Source organism: Antennarius striatus, chromosome 9 (assembly GCF_040054535.1).
Source record: "Antennarius striatus isolate MH-2024 chromosome 9, ASM4005453v1, whole genome shotgun sequence".
NCBI lineage: Eukaryota > Metazoa > Chordata > Actinopteri > Lophiiformes > Antennariidae > Antennarius > Antennarius striatus.
Window position 1 is genome coordinate 16,146,665 of NC_090784.1, and position 21,380 is coordinate 16,168,044.

The 21,380-nt window shown below is 41.4% G+C and overlaps 2 protein-coding genes across 4 annotated transcripts; both read left to right on the forward strand.

The window, feature by feature from the left end:
• Window positions 1-77: 77 nt before the first annotated feature.
• On the forward strand, window positions 78-5,906 carry cyp11c1 (cytochrome P450, family 11, subfamily C, polypeptide 1). Its single transcript, XM_068323399.1, has 9 exons — window positions 78-445; window positions 825-980; window positions 2,139-2,353; window positions 3,289-3,492; window positions 3,609-3,787; window positions 3,874-4,040; window positions 4,676-4,754; window positions 4,841-5,053; window positions 5,619-5,906. Exons 1-9 carry the CDS (start codon window positions 78-80, stop codon window positions 5,727-5,729), a joined length of 1,692 nt encoding a protein of 563 aa, XP_068179500.1. The 3' UTR covers window positions 5,730-5,906.
• A 104-nt stretch (window positions 5,907-6,010) lies between these two features.
• On the forward strand, window positions 6,011-20,991 carry pklr (pyruvate kinase L/R). Of its 3 annotated transcripts, XM_068323359.1 has the most exons (13): window positions 6,015-6,059; window positions 7,284-7,382; window positions 11,026-11,190; window positions 12,085-12,176; window positions 12,267-12,398; window positions 13,216-13,402; window positions 14,022-14,295; window positions 15,010-15,160; window positions 16,563-16,715; window positions 16,831-16,997; window positions 18,077-18,143; window positions 19,291-19,405; window positions 19,488-20,991. In XM_068323359.1, the coding sequence occupies exons 3-13, from the start codon at window positions 11,052-11,054 to the stop codon at window positions 19,592-19,594; spliced, it is 1,584 nt and encodes a 527-aa protein (XP_068179460.1). In that variant the 5' UTR covers window positions 6,015-6,059; window positions 7,284-7,382; window positions 11,026-11,051; the 3' UTR covers window positions 19,595-20,991. The 3 variants fall into 3 exon arrangements, with proteins under 3 accessions (XP_068179459.1, XP_068179460.1, XP_068179458.1); XM_068323358.1 differs by lacking the exon at window positions 7,284-7,382 and having other exon boundaries at window positions 6,011-6,059; XM_068323357.1 differs by lacking the exons at window positions 6,015-6,059; window positions 7,284-7,382 and adding an exon at window positions 7,118-7,248.
• Window positions 20,992-21,380: the final 389 nt, after the last annotated feature.

The window sequence follows — 21,380 nt, forward strand, 5'->3', positions numbered from 1 at the left end:
GTCAGAGCAACAGAGCACATCCAAGGACATGAGGTTGGATGGAGGACGGAGGAGGGAAATAGTCAGTTCCCGCTGATATGAGAGGTGTCACAGCTCCAAATGAGATTTTATGGATCATGAGAGGTGTCCAGGTGAATGTTTGCACCAGAGCTCGGGGCCCCTGTGGGCCCAGATATCTGCTCTGTGGCATCGCACCACGACGGGCTCTTTGTTTGACTGCAGCAGAGACGGCGGGAAGTGGAAAGTTAGAGGGGAGAAAAGAAGCTGGGAGTGCTGTGGTGAGGAAGAGAGAGGTGGACGGATGTGTGAGGAGCTTTGAGGAGATCCCTCACACCGGGGGGAGGAACCCCTGGATCAACCTGGTGAAGTTCTGGAGAGAAGATCGTTTCCCGCACCTCCATGAACACATGGAGAAGACTTTCAAAACCCTTGGTCCTATTTACAGGTAGCACACAGAGAGATGATGATATTGATGATATTGATGATATTGATGATATTAATGATATTGATGATATTGATGATATTGATGATATTGATGATATTGATGATATTGATGATGATTCATTAATGAGAAATGAGAAAATGAGAGTAACTAAAGTCAAAATATGTTGTTTAGATGTCGAGCATCAAGGATGTCTGATATGTGTGGCATGAATGAATGCAAGTTCGCACTACAGCCTTTGTGTGTCTGTTTGTGTGTGTGTGTGTGTGTGTGTGTGTGTGTGTGTGTGTGTGTGTGTGTGTGTGTGTGTGTGTGTGTGTGTGTGTGTGTGTGTGTGTGTGTGTGTGTGTGTGTGTGTGTGTGTGTGTGTGTGTGTGTACAGGGAGCATGTGGGTAACCACAGCAGTGTGAACATCATGATGCCGTCTGACATCGCGGAGCTGTTTCGCTCAGAGGGCCTATACCCCCGACGGATGACCCTGCAGCCGTGGGCGACCCACAGAGAAATACGACAATACAGCAAGGGAGTCTTCCTCAAGTCAGTTACACACACACACACACACACACACACACACACACACACACACACACACACACACACACACACACACACACACACACACACACACACACACACACACACCTATGTCTATGTGTGTCACTCAGGTTGAAGCGATGCTGGAAATCTGGTTTGTTCTTTATAGGAAAAGCCCAGGATGAGACATTTCTAATGTGATCTTCAGAGTCAAAGAAGTCAAACGAAAGTGCTATCAGAAGCAGATCATCCTGTTTAGTAAACTGGTGTCTGTTTTGTTTTGTTTTTTTGTGGGGGGGGGGGGTATTTGATTTGAATAATTTGCGTGTAGTCTCCAGCATCTTATACGTGTAGGATTCTCATCAAGATGCAGCGGGGACCCGTCGGAGAATCGGTCGAGACTCACCAGGGTTTAATGGACCTCCAATGCAAACACAGCTGAGTCAATATCAATCAGAGAGACTACAATACAAGTTTACAAAACACCAACAAGAGAACTGAACAGCAGGTCTCACACACACACACACACACACACACACACACAAACACAAGCAGAGCACACACACACACACACACACACACACACACACACACACACACACACACAACATAACATTCCTATGACTTACCATGTACGTGTATTTAGAATCAAATAAAGTACCATGTCATGTTATTTATATGTTAAAACGGCTTCGCCTCCACAGATGATAGAAACCAACCACAGCGATGGAAAACAACCGCAAAAACTGTGTGAACACCTGGACATTAAATAAAAAGAAATATAGTATAACTATAAAGATGCAAAACACACTGACAAATTAATAGGAAACAACTAGAAAATGGATCAAATATACAACAAATTTAGACCAAAAAAAGATAAGAATAGACTAAATGCTGCAGCTGTGTTGGTGTAGTTTGATTCTGTTTTATGTCATTTTGTGTCTGCTGTGTTTGCCCAGAGGCCATTCATCTCTAATACGTTCCTGGTCTGGGATGATGTGGAAGCAGGCTTCGGCATGGCACCAATGTTTCACAAATGTGAAAGTTAAAGAGCAGCACATCTGCTAGACATCCAGTATCATTGCTTCACATTGACTCAGCAGAAGAAAAACAAAAAAACAAGTTGAGTCATACATCTGCTTCTGAATCCTCCCTTCACAGGAATGGGGAGGAATGGCGAGCCGACCGTCTGCTCCTCAACAAGGAGGTGATGACGAGCGCGGCCGTGAGGCGCTTCCTCCCCCTGCTCGACGAGGTGGCGAGGGATTTCTGTCAAATGCTGCGGGTGAAGGTAGCGAGGGAGGGACAAAGCAAGCAGAAGAAACACAGTCTCACCATGGATCCCAGTCCTGACCTCTTCCGTTTCGCTCTGGAAGGTGGGTGGTCATTCATCAGACGTGTGGCTGCCCTGTTAGAGTATGTCTTGGCTCCTGTTTTAGCTCCGCTCAGGCTATATAAACGTGCCTTCAGTAAAAGAGGAGAAACAGGTGTAAAGTTATGAGGGTGTGATGAAGGCGTCCCACCCCTTCACCTCCTTTCACTTAGTAGTGATCGACCTTGTGCTCCTCTGGGGAGGAGATATAAATATCCTCTCTTTTTTGACAATTTTCTATTCACTCAAACAATCTGATCTTATTCACAAATGCCGCTGAAGAAGCACTCAAGCCACAGGAACATCACCTTTTACTTCATTCTAACCTGAGGCATAATGCTGTTCGCACATTATAGATGTGTGAGGTCAAGGAGACACGCACCTTTAAAAATAGAAACACCAGCAAAGATTATCAAAGCTGCAGCATTCTTCCTCCAGTTCACCTCCTGTCTGCAGCATGCCACCTTCACAAGTGTGAATGCTCGTGTGACTCAGTGTGTTGTGCACTTGTGTGAATGTGTGTTTGTGAGCGAGTGGAGCACGCGAGAGAGAGAGATGATGACTTTGAGCCATGCTGGTTTACTATTAATGGCGCACGCCGCACATCAAGCCAGGTGCTAAGCTGGGGTAGGAATAGACTGGCAGGAAACTCTATTCCAGTCAGTGATGTTTAGTTAAAATAACTCACACAAGTCTCATCGGCGATGGATGGGTGACCAGTCTTTACAGGAACTTGAGCGGTTAGAAAATAAAGTTGATGTGTCAGACATTCTTTTTGGTACATTTATTTTCATGGCAACTAACAAAAAAATACTATTGGTTGGTGATCTACTTTCATGTTGTGGTCTTGTCAAATTTTTAAAAAAATATTTGTTTGATCACCATGAAGCATGAAGTCTCCCCCTCAATGCAATTGTGCACCCTCTGCCTCCCCTACAGCCAGTTGCCATGTGATCTACGGCGAACGCATCGGCCTTTTTTCCTCATTTCCCTCCGTGGAGTCCCAGAAGTTCATCTGGGCCGTGGAGAGAATGCTAGAGACCACCCCTCCTCTCATCTACATGCCCTTTCACCTGCTGTACTTTCTTGGTGCTCGCCAGTGGACCCAGCATGCCAGTGCATGGGACCACATCTTCAGCCACGGTAGGACGAGCTTCACGCCTCCATTAGACTCCAGAGGCAGTGACTGAATGGGTTTTCTTGGATAGATGTTGCACAGCTCCCAACTTCTCCATCGTCCTGTTGTGGTCTTGTTTCAGCGGAGGAGAAGATCCAGAAGGGGTACCAGAGACTGTTATCTGCAAAACAACGATCTGAAGCTGAAGCTGATGGAGGGCAATACACCGGAGTCCTGGGGCAACTCATGGAGAAAAGGCAGCTAACTCTGGACCTCATTAAAGCCAATGTCACTGAGCTGATGGCCGGGGGTGTTGACACGGTGAGTGTGCGTTTAAATGTTTGGCTTGATATTTACCCAGCATGCCGCTGTGTGCCTGACCTGTACTGATGCCATTCTTTGTGCAGACAGCAGTACCCCTGCAGTTTGCTCTCTTTGAGCTCGGCCGTAACCCGAAGGTGCAAGAGAAAGTGAGGAAGCAGGCCAGAGAGTCATGGGCTCAGGCAGGTGGTGACCCCCAGAAAGCCCTGCAGGGGGCGCCACTGCTAAAAGGCACCATCAAGGAGATTCTCAGGTACAAAATACACATTTTACTGTCGATTTCATGTTTTTTTCCTTGCCTGTGTGTTTTTACAGTGTACCTGTGGGCTCAGTATATTTTCCATTTCACCTTTAACAACTTAACTTTCCTCACCTTGAAAATTACATTTTGACAAATGCTGAAAACTAGTTGTTGGATAAAGTCTGGAGAAAGAAGGTTTAAACATTATGGGTAGAATCACAAACTTCTGAGTGCAACAGCGGTGTTACCATGACAACTGATCCATCGGCTAAAGAAGACAGCTGATAGGATTGAAACCCCTGAAACGTGTCTGCTTGTGTCTACAACTTGCAAGCTACACGCCTTGAAACTTTCCATTAACCAGGAACAGAATCCCCAGAGGTGGTGTGTGGTGTGGGAGCAGACACAACACATTTCTCCTTCAGATCAATAATATCGTGACGGAAAATAATGCTCTGAGCCTGGAAGCACCTGTTGAAGAGTCTGTTACATGAGCTTTCATCAACAGACTCGGCCCTCAAACACTTGAAATTTGAATTGATTTTCAGTAATCCTGAGTTTGCGCTGAGAGTCAGACAGATCTCAAAGTAATATCTTCAAAACATGATTGTGTTTGTGTGATTTTGGTGTTGTTCTGGTTGTGTTAGGCTGTATCCTGTGGGAACTACAGTTCAAAGGTATCCGATCAGAGATATCATTCTGCAGAATTACCACATACCTGCTGGGGTGAGTCTGTCATCATGTCAGCACACAAACACATGCATTAGGCTTTACCTCTGTGTTTGATGGATACCACCCCTTTCCCCCACCAGACATTGGTCCAGGCTTGTCTTTACCCCCTGGGAAGGAGTGCAGAGGTGTTTGAGGACCCAAATCACTTTGACCCAGGTCGGTGGTGCAGCAGCAGAAAGGACGGTCAGAAAGGAGATGGAACAGGGTTCCGCTCCTTGGCGTTTGGCTTCGGGGCAAGGCAGTGTGTGGGGAGGAGGATCGCTGAGAATGAAATGCAGCTTCTGCTCCTGCATGTGAGTGATAGACGAAAGCAGCAGGATGTAGGTGGAGGTCACCGAGAAAAGATGTGATGTAAGAGGAAAATAAGTAGTTGGAATGTCTGCTATCTGAAGTCCATCTGAAGTTTTAAAAATAAATGTTTTACAGAAAAAACATGCAGCTTAGAACCCATTTCATTATTATAATCACCATTATTTATATTATTATGTGTGTTTTAAATCTGAAGGCTCTCAAATTTGGTAAAAACAAAATCCAGAGAAGTAGTCAAGAACCAGAGCTAATCATGTGGAAAATTTGGAACCACTGACAATTAAAGGAAGTTGTATGTTAAAAAAAAAAAAAAAGGATGACAGCCACTGGTTTTAAATATATAATTTAAACCGTGAAGTAATTTGTGACTGCAGCAAAGGCTTTCTGAAGTAGACTGGAAATATAAAGTAGCATGGAAATACTCCCCGTACAACAGTTTGGAGTGAAATATATGAACACATTTGCTGTCTTCCTTCTCTTCCACTCTTTCGTCACATCCCCATCCCCTCCCTGCTCTCCTTTATCCGTCCTTCTCTCCTCTGTGTCCAGATCCTGCTGAGCTTTCATCTCAAGGTGTCATCCTCAGAGGACATCAGAACCAAATGCAGCCTCATCCTTCAGCCCGAGACTCCACCAAAGATCACTTTCAGTCAGCTCTGACACAGACAGAGCGAAGAATAACTTCTGACACATTTCATCACACAATTCAGCAAAAATCTCCCAAACATAATCTCCCTAATAATTCCTAGTAATACTCATTTAAGCTCATACAGGATTCTCATACGCTTTGTATTCAAAATAAGAATTAATGCTAATAAATAAAGTGTCATTTCCTCACACTGTTGTGCTTTTTGGGGACAAAAACGACAATAAAACCGCTCCCCAGCAGATGGCGCTAGAACGCACAGCCGTCCATCCCATTCATTTGAATGTGCGTTCGCGTCCCTCCTCAGCGCTCAGTGTCGGCCTGCTGCCACATGGAACCAACAGGTTGGTGCTCACTTTCCTTAACCTGAATTTTATCCTGCGTTTTTATGCTTTCTCTAGACTGCATACAGTCTTGACAGCTTCTCTTTTCGCATCTGTGTTTCTGCCACAAATTGTCTGTTAAACTGCTTTTCACCTGGTTATCTTTCTTTCTGAGTGATGACTTACACTTTTCCTTTTCTTCAGCTGTTTCCTGATTTCCTGAACTCCATTAAAGTACCTTCCACTTTACTGAAACGTCTCACTGATTCACAACAAATGAAGTTTTTTTTTTTTTTATTACTCTTTTATTTATTTATAGCAGTCTCGCTGTTTTCTCCCGCCTCCTTTTATTTATTTACTCAGTCTAAGGTTTCAAAATTTTCATGACTTGCTTTGTACTTTGGTCTCCATGCGTCGCGCAACCTTTATTCCATGCGCGTTATTAATTACAGTGTCGGTGTGACAAGGTGGTGTGTGACCTGGGTCAGGGGACTGCCAGGTAAAAATTTTCCTCGTCAACTCGGGTACAAAGGTCTGTTTGTCCTTTGGCTAAAGATTTACACGCAGTCGCTGGGTTCATGCGTGACCGTGGAGGCGCCGCTCCACGCACAGACCAAACACTAAGTAAATGTTGCCGCTATGTGAAGACACGTCAACACCGTGTTACCTATTAAGTCAAAGTCTTCCACTTATCAGACATTATTCATCCAGTGTTCTTAGGAAGAGAACCTATAATAACTATAGGTTCAACAGTCATTCGTATAAACTTGTAAAGCAATAAAAAACAATTTACAGCAGCCTTATGGAAAGCACTGAAGGGGAAAAAATGTAAAATTCATAGAAAAGTATTGTAATGACGTCCTGTGTGTGGTTTGGGGTCAACAGTGACAAGATCAGGTTTAGAATGACATAAAGAAAACAAATATTGCATGTTGGTCATGCTGCTGACATTTTAGTGACTTAATGTCAATAGTCACTGGTTTCCATTTTTAGCTTCAGGTCTACTCAGTTTGCTCAGCAAACTGGTGCGAGTGGGAGGAGAGATGGAAGAGTAATAGAGGGGTCAAAAGGTAAAGACTTGCATAATGTCGAGTGCACGGCCTGATCAGAGTCAAGGATACACGCAAAAGGAGGATTTCTGAAACACTTACAGAATAAACATCACGGGAGGAGGAGCTGTGTAAAAAAATGGATAGCATTGGAAGACAAAGTAAGTGGACCAATGATTTTCTTTTTGTCATACAGGTGATGGATCGTCATACAACTTCACCTTGTCTATAACTCCAACTCTGTCCACTTGATTGATTGATTTGCATCCATTAACTGTTGAATTGAGCTGGAAAGGTAAAACATTCTTACGTACAATTACATTATATCTGTCGAATCATTTACCCTTTTTCCAATTCCACATCTTTTAACGTATTGGTCAGCTCAGCTGCACATCTTTTCAAATGCTTTTGATCTTATTGCTGAGTCATAAACACAGTTTCATTGATCAGTTGCACACATGCGTGCTGCTTCAGTTCACAATCATCTGCAAACACGCACAGCAATGCTTGGCTATGTCCATCAGCCTGGTTCACCTTTCTAATCAGTCATAAAAGCTGCGCATTGACTGATATTTTGCAACTGTTTCTGACCTGACTTCTATTTATAGTTGGCCTTCCTGTAACAGGTACGTGTGTCTGTGTGTGTGTGTGTGTGTGTGTGTGTGTGTGTGTGTGTGTCTGTGTGTGTGTGTCTGTGTGTGTGTGTGTGTGTGTGTGTGTGTGTGTGTGTGTGTGTGTGTGAGAGAGTGTGTGTGTGGACCTGGGGAAGTGTCAGAGGAGGCTTTCTGTGGGACATGTAATGATCTGTGCAGCGGTGCAGCAGAATTGGGTCACAGGGAGGTGGAGAGAGAGAAAAAGACAGAAATTACTGACAGCATCCAAATCCACAGGATGGATGAATGGCATTAGTTCACATTGTCCTGAGAAAACACCAACAATAAACATGATACTCATTTTAAAGATGACGAGGTCTTAACCCCACAATAGACGTGTTAAAATAACAAATGAAAAACAAAAACAATTCTTTTTGTAGATGTTGCTGATGGATCTAAAACATCCTTGTCAGATTCCTCCTCTTCTTGAAGCCAGGCTTCTTCCTCTCCGTCACCTTCATCCTCAACCTCTTCACCCTGTTGTGCTGTTAGCAGCGACCTTGTCTGTCAGGCTCTCCTCACCTCCTTCTCTCTCCTCCCCTGAGGTGGCAGAAATTGCAGACTTGACTGGCTGCCATCCTTTAAAATGGATGACATTGTCCTGGCTCTCAGTCTTTAGACAGGTATACCACAATGCTTTGCTGCTGGATCTTACAATCAGGTTTTATATAGCGCTGGTGAAAGGTGGATTCAATGAGGTTTGGTCTTAAAAGGTATGACTTACTGGTATCATGACAGTCTGAGTTGTAATTCTAAGATAGTAATAGGTGAAATGTGTTCCGTTGAACTTTAACTGGTTTCATCAGGAAAGTGCTTAGACAGAATCTTCAGAGAGATCTTTATCAAAGGTCGTCTGCCCTGACTGTGAACAAGGCAAATCTCCAAATGGAGTCCACAGACTGGTGGTGATGGCTGATGACTCCGCTGAGAGGGATTAAATAAGTAAGAGATTAATACGTAGCTCATTCAAAGTCCCCACAGGGAAATTTCACTTCCTTTCTACACCACTAGACCCATAAACACATATGGACACAAGGCTATTGCAGACGATGTTAGTGAATACTTAGAGTCAAGTAATGAATAAATGGCAGTGAATCTTTTTTTAAAAATTTATTTATTTATTTCAGACATGTTAATATAACAGACTTCACACCTTCATCACATTTACAACATCAACAGCATCTGAATAAAAAGGGCTGACGGGTAGAAGCCAATAGGCTTGTGAAATTCCTGTCCCCCAGAATCAACATAACATCTCATTACAATATGTAATCAACAAACTCAGACATTAAATGTTTTCAACCACTTCATCCATTGAATTTTGACAGACGTTCATACTCTTATCCACTTCCAGATATTAGACTTTTAACCTAGAATATAACCATGTTTACATTCTTCCTGGGAACACAAGGTTTGTTAACATCATGGATAGTCAAAACAAGAAGTTGACCTTGCCAGTGTTCTCAACAAGATTATAATGATCATATTAACCTCTTTCAGCAGACAGTGTTTATACAAGAATTAACCAGTTTGTTGCAGACACTTTAACAGTTTCACATGATATTGTCAAAATATATCAGCATGCCTTTTAACGTCTCAAATTTAATGTTATCCCGTGTTATCAGAAATCCATGTTTTGTTTTCTTGTTCATTAGTCCATGTTTATGACATCAATGATTTTGTTTTTTTCAACTGTTCCATGTAATACTTGACGTGTCCAAAATTTTGTAGTACTCCCAATATCGAAGTGACTCAGTTGTACTGATATTTGGTGTAGTAACAATTCTTGTCCGTCTTTATTGCTCGTATTTCACCAACTCTTCTGCACTCCTGATCACCATTGTTTTCATCTGGTCTGGAGAAAGCCCCTTTGTTTTGATGAAGACCCTGCAGTTGTTGGTCCAGGTGTTGTCGATCAGCCCATTCTTTTTCAGTTATTGAGCTATTTTAGCGATATCAGCATTCTTTTTAGTGAGATTCTCATTAATGTAGACATTTTTTCCTTTCAGTTTGAAGCCTTGTTTCAGGAGAGCAATTTCATGTTTACGATTCTGGAATTTTATCAGCACTGCAGGTGGTCTCCTCCCTCCAGATGGTAATGGGTAACATGTCTCAATCTGGTCCGGATCTAGAGTTATCTCCAGATCCCTCAGTGGAGAACTCTCTTGTTGCTCCAGAGATGCGATGTCAGCGCTGGCCACAGCATTTGTGTAATTCCTCAGCTTAATTTTGATTCCAGTGATGAGCACATCATTCCTATGAATGCTTTGTTCCAGATCATTCATTCTTTGTTGTCCCAACTTTTTATCAAAGTCACTCTTTAAATCGCTCCTTAACTCTTTGAACATCTGATCTAGAGTATCCTCTGATTTTCCTCTTCCTCTAGTCATTTTGCAGAGAATCAGTGAGAGTCAGTATGGGTATGAAGAAGTGGAGGATGTGCATAACAGCTGCATGAACTTAAATTAGAGCTTCATATCACTTAATATTGAACATAAGATAATCTAAAATCACATGCAATTGAATGTTTTGATTTTAGAGCTGTGTTTATCAACTTTATCACTGGTACCATTGGAACAATGCCTCAATATAAAATGAACAGAGCCAATTGTATAGACACAGATAATTGTCTTTTTGTTTTTAACAATTATATATTTTTTTTGACTTTTTCTGCTGTCATTGCTTCGTTTCCATTAGCAGGTGTTATCAAATTAAAAAAAATCTCAAAACAAAATGCTAAACTGCACGTTAAACAAGATAATTTTCTGCCTCTCTGTTATCTGAAATATAACTTTAATATTTGTTTCAGAAGAATTGATAGTGAAAAATTGTGTTGTTGTTTTGACCCTTCTGCGTCAAATGTCACCGTACAGCCTTTAATACTCCCTCTATACGGCGTCATATCTGCCTGCCTTCTTTCTCAAATGCCAACTTGTTGCTAATCTTAGAGTATCTGAAAAACGGCAGTGATTTGTGTGCATATCAGCCTTTTCGTATGACAGCTGAATGCCAGCGTGTCATCCATCATGACCTCTCCGCACTGAAAAGAATGTCAGGCTAGTTTATACGTACTCTGTGTTTCTTCTGCTGTTTTCTGTACATTTAAAGGCTTTGGAGGTTTAATCCTTGATTATTATTCTTAGTACAAACAGTTTGAACCTTTCTTCTGGCTAATTTTTTCATACCAAAAACACCATATGAGGCATTTAGTCCATTTACAGGTGGAGTTGACAGGAAGTGTTTATGACTGGCCTCACCCTGCTGACATTCTCCCTGTCACTATAGCGCGCATCAGGCGCTACTCGGAGGCGATGACACTGCCGGACTCTTTCATCCAACGCCAGCAGCTGGATGCCAGCATGGCTGACACCTTCTTGGAGCATCTCTGTCTGCTCGACATCAACCAGGAGCCAATCACAGCACGCAACACTAACATAATCTGCACCATCGGTGAGTGTGACAACCCGCCACAGACCGCCAGTCTCAGTTCTCAAGTACGTTTTCTGGCAACGGTATGTCATCAGTGACAGTCGGCTCTTGGGCGCTGGGAGTTGGCAGAGTTTACTTCTTGGCTGTGGAACTGTGTCTCTCTGCTCTCCTTCTGTCCGGGAAAAAAAGGGAAATAATTAGAAGGGTGTACAATATTCCTTCTTAGTTCTTCCAGAGTTCTCTGCTTGCAAAATATCTCCTTTGATTGTTAAGGAAGGTAAATGTTTCTCTCTGCTCACTGAAAGATTTGTCTTCAAAGTGATATGGAAATAAACCAACAAAGTCCCTATTCAATAGAGAGAGGGCAGCCAATTATGGTCTTGTTCACAAGGACGTAAAAGGGCAATTATTTTCTTGGCCAATTAAATTGAAGCAAAATGTGACATAAATGGACCTCATACCTTAATTTGACTGAATATAGGACTCATTCCTTTTAAGTATTATTTTCTAACTGTGAGTGAGAGGAAACTTTTTCAGTCCAGGGTCATAGGTGAGGTGAAGGTTCTTTTTATTTATGTTCTGTGTAAAGTATTTTTTTTGTGTGTGTGTGTGTGTGTGTGTGTGTGTGTGTGTGTGTGTGTGTGTGTGTGTGTGTGTGTGTGTGTGTGTGTGTGTGTGTGTGTGTGTGTGTGTGTGTGTGTGTGTGTGTGTGTGTGTGGCTTCAATGAAGATAAAAGGTAAATATCTGGAAGTTTTTGAATAAGGTCCATCATGATTTTCGGAAAGCAACCATTAACTGTCCAAAACTCAGAAGTATTTTATTTAATTTCAGAAAAACAAAGAACTGCAGCACACTGATATAACAGCATTACTGAATGAATAATGATTGAACTTAAACCGTCTGTTCCTTTTTAGGTCCTGCCTCCCGATCCATCCCCAAGCTTCAAGAGATGGTCAAGGCAGGAATGAATATCGCCCGTTTAAATTTCTCCCATGGCTCACATGAAGTACGCCTGGTGCTGTTTTCCTCTGTGTCCATGTTTGTTTGTTTTTTGCCATATGTCACTTCTTTCTATTTTCTTCTGTTTGTCTGTCAGTACCATGGTGAAACCATCAAAAACATCCGAGAGGCAGTGGAGACAATAACCTCCGACCCCTTGTATTACCGGCCAGTTGCCATCGCCTTGGATACAAAAGGTCCAGAGATTCGCACTGGATTAGTGAAAGGGGTAAAACATGTTATCCTTCATCTTCATCATCTTTCCCCTGTAAAATTCAGTGAAGTGAAAAATGAATGCTGCAGCAGTATCCATTGCTCTGTCATGATTATTTTTCAAGTTCTTGTCTCTACATAATAATTCATAACTAAAAATATAAAATTTAATATAATATTATTTTTGTATCAGTCATAATGGATAGCTCCAAATTCTCTGTGCTTTTGCAGGTATATAAAATACATTCATTGGAATCATTTGATGATGCACACACTATGATAGACATTCAATCTGTTGTATATTATACCTGTCCCATGATTGTATATTATACCTGTCCCATGATTGTATATTATACCTGTCCCATGACATGTCCCATGAAGTCACTGAACATGAAAACCTATTAGAATAAAAATCCATTTAATTGCCATTTTCTGCAGTGATAAAGAATCCTTCAAAATGATGCTGGATCCAGGTGTTGAATCAAATTACCACCAAATTTATAGATTGTTACTTGGGTACTACCTCCTCTAAAATTAATCAAAACCTGTACAGAATTTTGTGACTTGTGAAACTTGTGTACCTACATCACAAGTTTCACTAAAGCCTTTCTGGGCATTTTAGAAAAAGTTATTTCGATAAAAATGTTATTTAATGCATGAGTTAACTTAATTCTTATTGACTGTGTCATTAGCTTTTAGTTGTCCCTCTATTGCTTCTTACTTTTAGAAATGTGCTGACGATAGAGAGGTGATGATGATGATGTTTATTTAAAGCCAGCCTTACCCTCTTCCCGCTGTGCAAGTATGTCTTGTTGTCGTGTGCTGATGTACAGAAAGTGGAGGAGGAGGTGGAGCTGACAAAGGGCAGCCATGTACGTGTAGTGACAGATGAGAGCGACAAAGACAAGACGGATGGCAAGTTCATCTTTGTGGACTACCCCAGTCTGCCCAAAGTCGTCAAGAAGGGAGGCAACATCTACATAGATGACGGTCTGATCGCCCTCAAAGTAACAGAAACGGGTAATAAGCATGAACAAGTGGATTATTCGAATATATGACTCATTTTACAGTATAATTACATAACCCAATCTCAGATAAGCACATTTTCCTGCATATAGATGAATACATATATATGTATATATGCATAGATGAAAATTAAAATTCTCACTTGTGGTATATTTTTTTGCTGTAATAATTTACAGTAGAAAACATACCATAATGATCAGCCCTGTCTCTCATTCTTAATGAGATTTCTTTCAGACGTTGTATATTCATGAAAAGATGGTTCTCCTGGAGTCTTTCAGTCCTCTCTCCCATTATAGTGGTAATGTAATGTGGCTCGTATCTGAGGCTCTGCACTCCTCATACAATTAGTGGGTCACCAGTGTGCAGTCTAGGATTGAAGTTATAACCTGAGAAACACAATGAGCACCTTCCTCCTAGAATTTCAAATTCAAGGGCATTTACATGAAGTGTTTGATATTTCCAGCAATCTGCATTTAAAGTGTTTTCTATTTCAGAGAGGGTCAGATGACTTAAGACTCTTTAACGAATATTTCCATAGACCTCTATTTAGGGTTTTTGCTCTCAGGATAAAATAATTGACCTGTTGTTTTCCTGCACTGCTCCTCCTCCCCAGGGTCTGACTATGTGGAGGCGGTGGTGGAGGCTGGAGGGGTCCTCTGCAGCCGCAAAGGTGTTAACCTCCCAGGCTGCGACCTGATTGGCCTGCAGGCAGTCAGCGAACGGGACGAGGCTGACCTGAGGTTTGGGGTGGCCCAGGGCGTAGATATGGTGTTCGCCAGCTTCATCCGCTCTGCCCAGGATGTCAAAGACGTGCGGCGAGTTCTGGGACCACATGGGCGACACATCAAAGTGATAAGCAAGGTGGAAAGCCGGCAAGGGGTTCAGAAGTGAGTCAAGAAATATGAAATAAAAAGGCCACGAAGGCAGTGATGTAGACATAATTTCTTAATGACAGACACACGACTTCACACTCACAGCTCATGAGGAGGATTGGTGTCATTGATGGATGGACTTTAACCTGTTCTGTACTTTACACATCCCTGATGTGTGAGAAAAAACCTGCCACTTAATATATCTGACATGATGTCACATGGCTGTCATCGCCATCGCCATCTTTCACCCGCTGAGCGTTATTTGACTCGGGCTATCATCGAAAAGGAATTCTTAAGAGTGTATCAGCAAATAATGGTCCAGAATTCTGTAAAAACTCTGTGAAAACATTTGACACGAAGAGTCCTGATTTTCAGCTGTTGCTTGTTTTCATGAATATTCACCATCACACATTGCTCCAGCTTATTGTTTTTACTGACGCATACATTTGGATCTCATTCAGATAATCTGGGATTTAGATCACAATGCAGCTCTAGCATCAAAAGGTTTTCAGTATTCATAAGGAGAGAACAAAATCCCATTTTTGCAGCTGTATTTGAAGGTATCCTGGGGAAGTGCAGACACACACAGGATCATTTTTCCCTGTTTGCTTCTGCTTTTTCATCTCTATTCAATCTTTCTTTTGTCCATTTTTCCCATCTCCCTCTTTATTTAATCCCAAACATTGACGTCTTCATCTTCCTCATACCCCATCCTCATTTCATTGTCAGTTTTGAGGAGATCTTGGCTCAAAGCGACGGCGTGATGGTTGCCAGGGGCGACCTGGGTATTGAGATCCCTGCTGAGAAAGTCTTCATCGCTCAGAAGATGATGATTGGACGCTGCAACTCCGCCGGCAAGCCCGTCATCTGTGCCACTCAGGTCAGGGACAAGCATATGCACAAACACATGCACAGAAGGATGCACATGACAAAACACCCAGCTGTAACTACAGAGTTATCAAATCAGAGGTCACATGGGTCCAAAATGGAAACCAGACAGGCACAGATTGTATAATGCACATAATGTATTCACACGATCACCTATTCACTCCTCCAATAAATTGGTCCTCAAGCATGCACACACATCCTCTTTTTTACACATCTCTCCCTTTGCGTACACACACACACACACACACACACACACACACACACACACACACACACACACACACACACACACACACACAAATCCATGCACACTCCTGCAGCCATGTTGAGTCACCGTGCTGTATCTTGTTTATGCTGCAGCTCCTGACTCAGAGTGACGGCATTATAGCAGGTTTGCTACGTGAGACCCGAGCCCACAGACAGCACCCACACATATACGCTAATCAGCATTAGCAGCAGCTTATTAGCTTCTACAGAAAAGCAACCTCTGAGGCAACTCGGCCAGTTGTCTCATTTTCCAACTGTCTGCCATGCTCATTGACTCATTATATGTGTGTCAGTAATGATCCCGCCGTCGTCCTCGCCTGCCTCTGTCCAAACGACGGCTCGTTCCTCCTCCTACTGTCCATCCTCCCACAAAGCTATGAGCTCCTCTCCTCATTGTCTCTCTAAAGCTGGAGTTCCTTAAATCATTCTTTCATCTCAGACATACTGTACATTCATACCACGTTTTGATGGAATAATCTCTGATACAGCAGTATCAAACCCAGTTTGATCACAGGCCACATTGCTTTCAGATGATATGAACTATTTGTAAATTTCTTCTATACACAATCATCCATATATTCAACTACTGCTGATTTTAAGTACAGTAATACCTTGGCAAGCAGGCGTCATGGTGGTGCAGTGGGTAGTGTTGTTGCCTCACAGTGAGGTTCTGGGTTTCATTCCTTTCTGTGTGGGGTTTGTCTGTTCTCCCTGTGTCTGCGTGGATTCTCTCCCGGCTCCTCCCACCACCACGAACCTGCATCTTGAATTGGTCGGCACCAAATCCACCAAATGCAGGTTTGTGTGTGTTTGTTTGTCTTTTGTGCTGCCTCGTGATGAGCTAACATCTTTTCCAGGATAAGATGCTATTGTTAGCATTATGAGCTACAACCACATGAACACGTGTATATGTAGGCCTAGTTTATAGATGCCATTGTAGTGTGGGAATAATATTCTTTGCTATTCTTAATTTGGCGCATAAAATTAGTTGCTGGGCCAGATTTGGCCAGAATTTGACACATGTGACCTAATGCCCTTACATCACTTTGTAGAGACATAAAGCACCCATCGATTTAAAACATATGTGGAGCTAATGAACAATGTGTATTGTGCATGTATGCATCAAGATGCTGGAGAGCATGGTGTCCCACCCACGGCCAACCAGAGCAGAGGGCAGTGACGTCGCCAACGCCGTGCTGGATGGAGCTGATTGTGTAATGTTATCAGGGGAGACCGCCAAGGGACTGTTTCCTGTGGAGGCAGTCGCGATGATGCACTCGGTGTGTGTTTCTGTGTGTGTGTGTGTATGTGCATGATTTCCACTCATTTGCGTCTGAGTTGCTGCCGTCTGATAACCCTCTCCCCTCCGTCTCAACACACTTACTCCTCTCTCAGATCTGTAGGGAGGCAGAAGCTGCTATTTTCCACCAGCAGCTGTTTGAGGAGCTGCGTCGCCTCACTCCCCTCTCCAACGACCCCACAGAGGTTACAGCCATAGGAGCTGTGGAGTCCTCCTTTAAATGCTGTGCTGGAGCCATCATAGTCCTCACTACCAGTGGCAGGTGTGTACATCAATCCCATCCCCAGAAATATTATGATACGATTAATAATCAGTTTTACATCTCTTGAAATGATCTTGGCAAGAACGTGAATAAGTGTGATAGTGCTAAAATCAAAATACTCCTTTAAAATGACAAAAAGATTAGGACTATTTTTTATATACATATAAAAAATAGGAATGGAATATCTGTGAAATGATACAAATTTAAATTACCCATAACTCTCTACACACCCATCGGACAAAAATGTAGATATGCTAACGTAACCCTTAAGGCGCTGGAGCGTATTTTCGACTCATATCAACAGATTGTAGCTTTTGAAACGATCCTCTTTCTGGAGAGATGGAGACTTTTAAAAGGCTGAAGGTGCACATTTTCTGCTATATCAGAGCAGGGCTTTAATATTACAGTACTCATCCCTGCTTTCACATCCACAGGGAAGAGTTTTATGTTGACTCTAATGTTTATTTTCTTCCTGTTATGTTTTGTGTGTTTTCACTGCAGGCTGGGGAAATAAAATTGACTCGGCTTTGCTAACAGACGTATAGATATACCGCTTGTCCGTATGCATATATTTTAAATAAATCACTCAGATGGTGGTCCAATTTAAAAGATTTGGAATAATGGAATAAAAAGAATCTTCCATGCTGTCAGTCTGTCGCATGTTTAAAAACGTTTGTCAAACCATTTGACCTTCATTTTTGACCAAGATTCCGTATGCAATGCTATCAAAACAGCTTTAGTCTATACTAATACACACATTGTGAGATATGCAAAATACCAATAATAAAAGGTTTAACCGATCCAATGCTACTGTGTCTCATTTCATTATCTACTCATTTATTTCATTTTTTGAAAGTATTAATATCAAAAATGTAATAGAAGAAGTGACGTCAGATCACCAGAAGTCTATTATGAATCAACTGCTGTCTTTGTGTGCAGACAACACTTGAAATCGTGTTTCACTTTATTTAATTTGTCATCTCTCTGGACCTGAAAATGCTATTTATCCCGTTTTGCCATCACTGATGATTGAATTCACCTCTATCTCACTAACACTATTTCCTCCTCTTTTTTTCCAGGGCAGCACATCTCCTGTCCAGGTATCGCCCTCGCTGTCCTATTATTGCCATCACCAGAAGCCCCCAGGTACGGTCTGCCTCCATGAACCAGCATCTGTCATTCATGGACCATCACACAGTTACTGATGACTCACACTTTTTAACACTATGTGACATTGTCACTACTCGTCTGTAATTGTAAAGCATGACAATGTAAAAGATACCAGACTGGTGTCAGTGGTTGTATTTATCATCAGGAGTAAATGACTGCTTTATGAATTATTATTAACACACGGTCATAACATAACTGTTTCATAAACTGTTTTGAAGCTGATCAAACTTACCTACAGTCTTACAGTCCTGTGGAGTTAATCCACTTACTGCTATATGATCCGTAGGGAGGGTAAAGATCAGGATCAGATTCAGAGCTGCACATCTGGACCTGGTGTGGATGGATCCACCATGGGGGGTGAATGCTGGCATGGGGGCTTGACCCTGTGACTGTACACCCTTAATTACTCAGATCACAGAATGTTCTTTTCAGAATATGAACGTTGAAACCTCATTATAAAGGAGATACTCAGGAAGAGTGATGAGAAGCAGCCATGTGAAAGACAAACTAAAAGCAGTACAAGAAACAAAGACGATGTGATGACTTAAGCCATACGTTATGACATTTCCACTAATCTGTTGGGCCTGTTTTGATTCAGTTTGGAAAAGGATTTTAAAGCCATTTTTATTTCTGCCTAAAACAATATTTAAATCACGTGCAATTTCCTAATAAAGTATATATCTATATCTATCTATAAAAGGACACTTTCGAACACTATTAGAAATTGATCAATTCAAATAATTGCACAATATGTAAATTAAATGCATTCAAGAAAAAATATTGATATAGGGACTAAACTTCTTCAGACGGATCGAAACAAAACCCTAAAAAAGCAAATTTCTTAGCTAGAAGACCTTATTTAATTTCCCTCCATCTCTCCATCATTTTCCTTTTATTGTGGATTCTTTAATCTGAAAAGGGAAATCATTTGTTGAAGGGATCACAACAAACATCTTGAGACTTTAATGTATTAGTTTTTATAAATCAAAAGGACCGGAGATCTTGCATTGTCTTGAAAGCACGCAAAAATTGATGTCACCCCCACAAGCAGTTTATGGATAGAAGATATTAAAGAGTCACTGAAATAAAAGAATAACTGAGCCCTCACTGTCGATCCCCACAGGTGGCCCGTCAGTCTCAGCTCTTAAGGGGAGTATTTCCTGTCCTCTTCCATCCTCTGCCTGCTCCTGTCTGGGCTGATGATGTAGACAACAGGGTCAACTTTGGCATGGACATAGGTCAGTTTGAGCGTCTGAGTATTTATGTGCAATTGAAACTGTCCCGCTCACACCCTTTCATGTGTTTCATCCCTCTGTTCAGGAAAAGCAAGAGGATTCTTCAAGTCGGGTGACATGGTGATTGTGGTGACAGGCTGGATCCCGGGATCTGGACACACCAACATTATGAGGGCAGTCAGCGCCTCATAACAGCTAGACAACACACAGCTCTATCTGCCCTCAGAGGCACACCCTGTAACGTATACATGTTATGCACACTATATTCTTTAACTAAATAAGTTCCACTGTTGCTACCAATGGAAAAACATGTTTAGCACAATGACTCCCTTAAAATAAAACTGAAACACTGCACTTAAAGCCTTTTTAATTGAGCTGTCCAGCCTCCTCCTTGCACCTGTTATTTATGGGGGTAATACTGAACTGAAAATGAATATTATCTCTCTCCACCTTTATTGAAGCATATCATTATTCGTAGTCTTTATAGAAGTTGGAGATAAAGCTTTTATTCATGTTAGTAGTCCTGGGTTTATCTGTCTTAGTGCTATAATTTGGAGTATTATGAGCAGTGGTGGGGAATGCTGAGATGATGGGTATTTAGCTAAACTCCTTTGACCACAGAGACAACCAAGTGCCCTTAGAGACGTGGATATCTGACTGCTGTTCTCTTAACGGTCTCCTGTTGGGAGATTCTCATGTTGAATTTCATCCTCACACTCATCATCCTCACCTTTTATGCTTCATCTCAATAATATGCACTAAATTCTCTTCCCTCAACTTCTCTTTCTGTCAGAAATATCCACTCTTGCTTATATCATGAACTTATAAAGCCCGTTGATCTTTATCAGTTTCAAATTTCGTAAAGATTAGGAGCACGATTAATTGTTTTATACTTGGTCTCTGTGGTGGAGGTATTCAGATCATTCAGCTACAGTATAAATATAGACTTTAGATTTCTGCACATACCAATACCACACTGACTTACAAACACAGTTCAGTATGTATAATTTTACTTATGCAAATTGTATATTACAAAATAGAAATATATAAAAAATTTATTCTACAGAAAAATGTCCCTGATTAGTTATTCTATACTTTCTTGATTGCTTTCTTTGTGGCTTATTTGTTTATTTGACTGGATTACAGGATTATGCAAAAACTGAGATGGATGTTAATAAAATATAGATAGAATACATACGTATAGGACTAGGCCTCCAACTGGAATGAGCCTTTTATAATTTTACGCGGATTTGGATAAAAGGGCTTATTTAGGTATCTGATGGGGGTTTTTTTCACTTCATCATTTTAAGTAGAATAATTTTTTGTACTATTGTTGTCAATTAAACAAACTACTGTACTTGATGGACTGCCCTTAAACTGGTTGATGTTTGGGACTTGTGCCAGAGAAGCAAGGTTCTATACAAAAGGACAGAAGCTTATATTTCAGTCATTTCTTTTAACATGTGAGGGAAAGGTTGTTTTTTATAAAAAGAATTATATCAATTACACATTAATGATGTTCTAATGTGTATGTTTGTATGTTATTGAATCAGTATGTCACATTTAATAAAATCATTACAGCATCACTGTCCTGAGAAACTAAAAAGACAACTTTTCATTAGCTCAGAGAAGCAGCCCTGTTGTCAGCTTCATGACAACACAATTTACATATAATCTGAGAGGTGCTTTAATCATGTGTCTGACTCAAGAACAAGGAGAATTTTTCATGCCCAGCTCAAGGAATTTCAGTTTCAGAAAAAGAATCACCACAGTTGATCCCTCGTGGTTTTCAGTGAACCTAAATACATGCTGATTATATCATGTCTTTCATTTAAAAAATTCAACTTTCTATATTTATCCATGACATGCAATAGAGAAGAAGTACTGTAATAAGATTATACACCGGAGACACTGCCTGTTATTCATGACTGCATTTTAAAGTAAGCCTACATTTTTCTGTGTATTCAAAACACCCATC

Coding starts and splice junctions, on each gene's coding strand:
- cyp11c1 (XM_068323399.1), top strand. CDS start 78: ATGAGAGGTGTCACAGCTCCAAATGAGATTTTATGGATCATGAGAGGT. Junction 446..824: donor ACCCTTGGTCCTATTTACAG/GTAGCACACAGA, acceptor GTGTGTGTACAG/GGAGCATGTGGGTAACCACA. Junction 3,493..3,608: donor GGACCACATCTTCAGCCACG/GTAGGACGAGCT, acceptor GTCTTGTTTCAG/CGGAGGAGAAGATCCAGAAG.
- pklr (XM_068323357.1), top strand. CDS start 7,227: ATGGATAGCATTGGAAGACAAA. Junction 16,998..18,076: donor GTCCTCACTACCAGTGGCAG/GTGTGTACATCA, acceptor CTTTTTTTCCAG/GGCAGCACATCTCCTGTCCA. Junction 18,144..19,290: donor CCATCACCAGAAGCCCCCAG/GTACGGTCTGCC, acceptor CGATCCCCACAG/GTGGCCCGTCAGTCTCAGCT.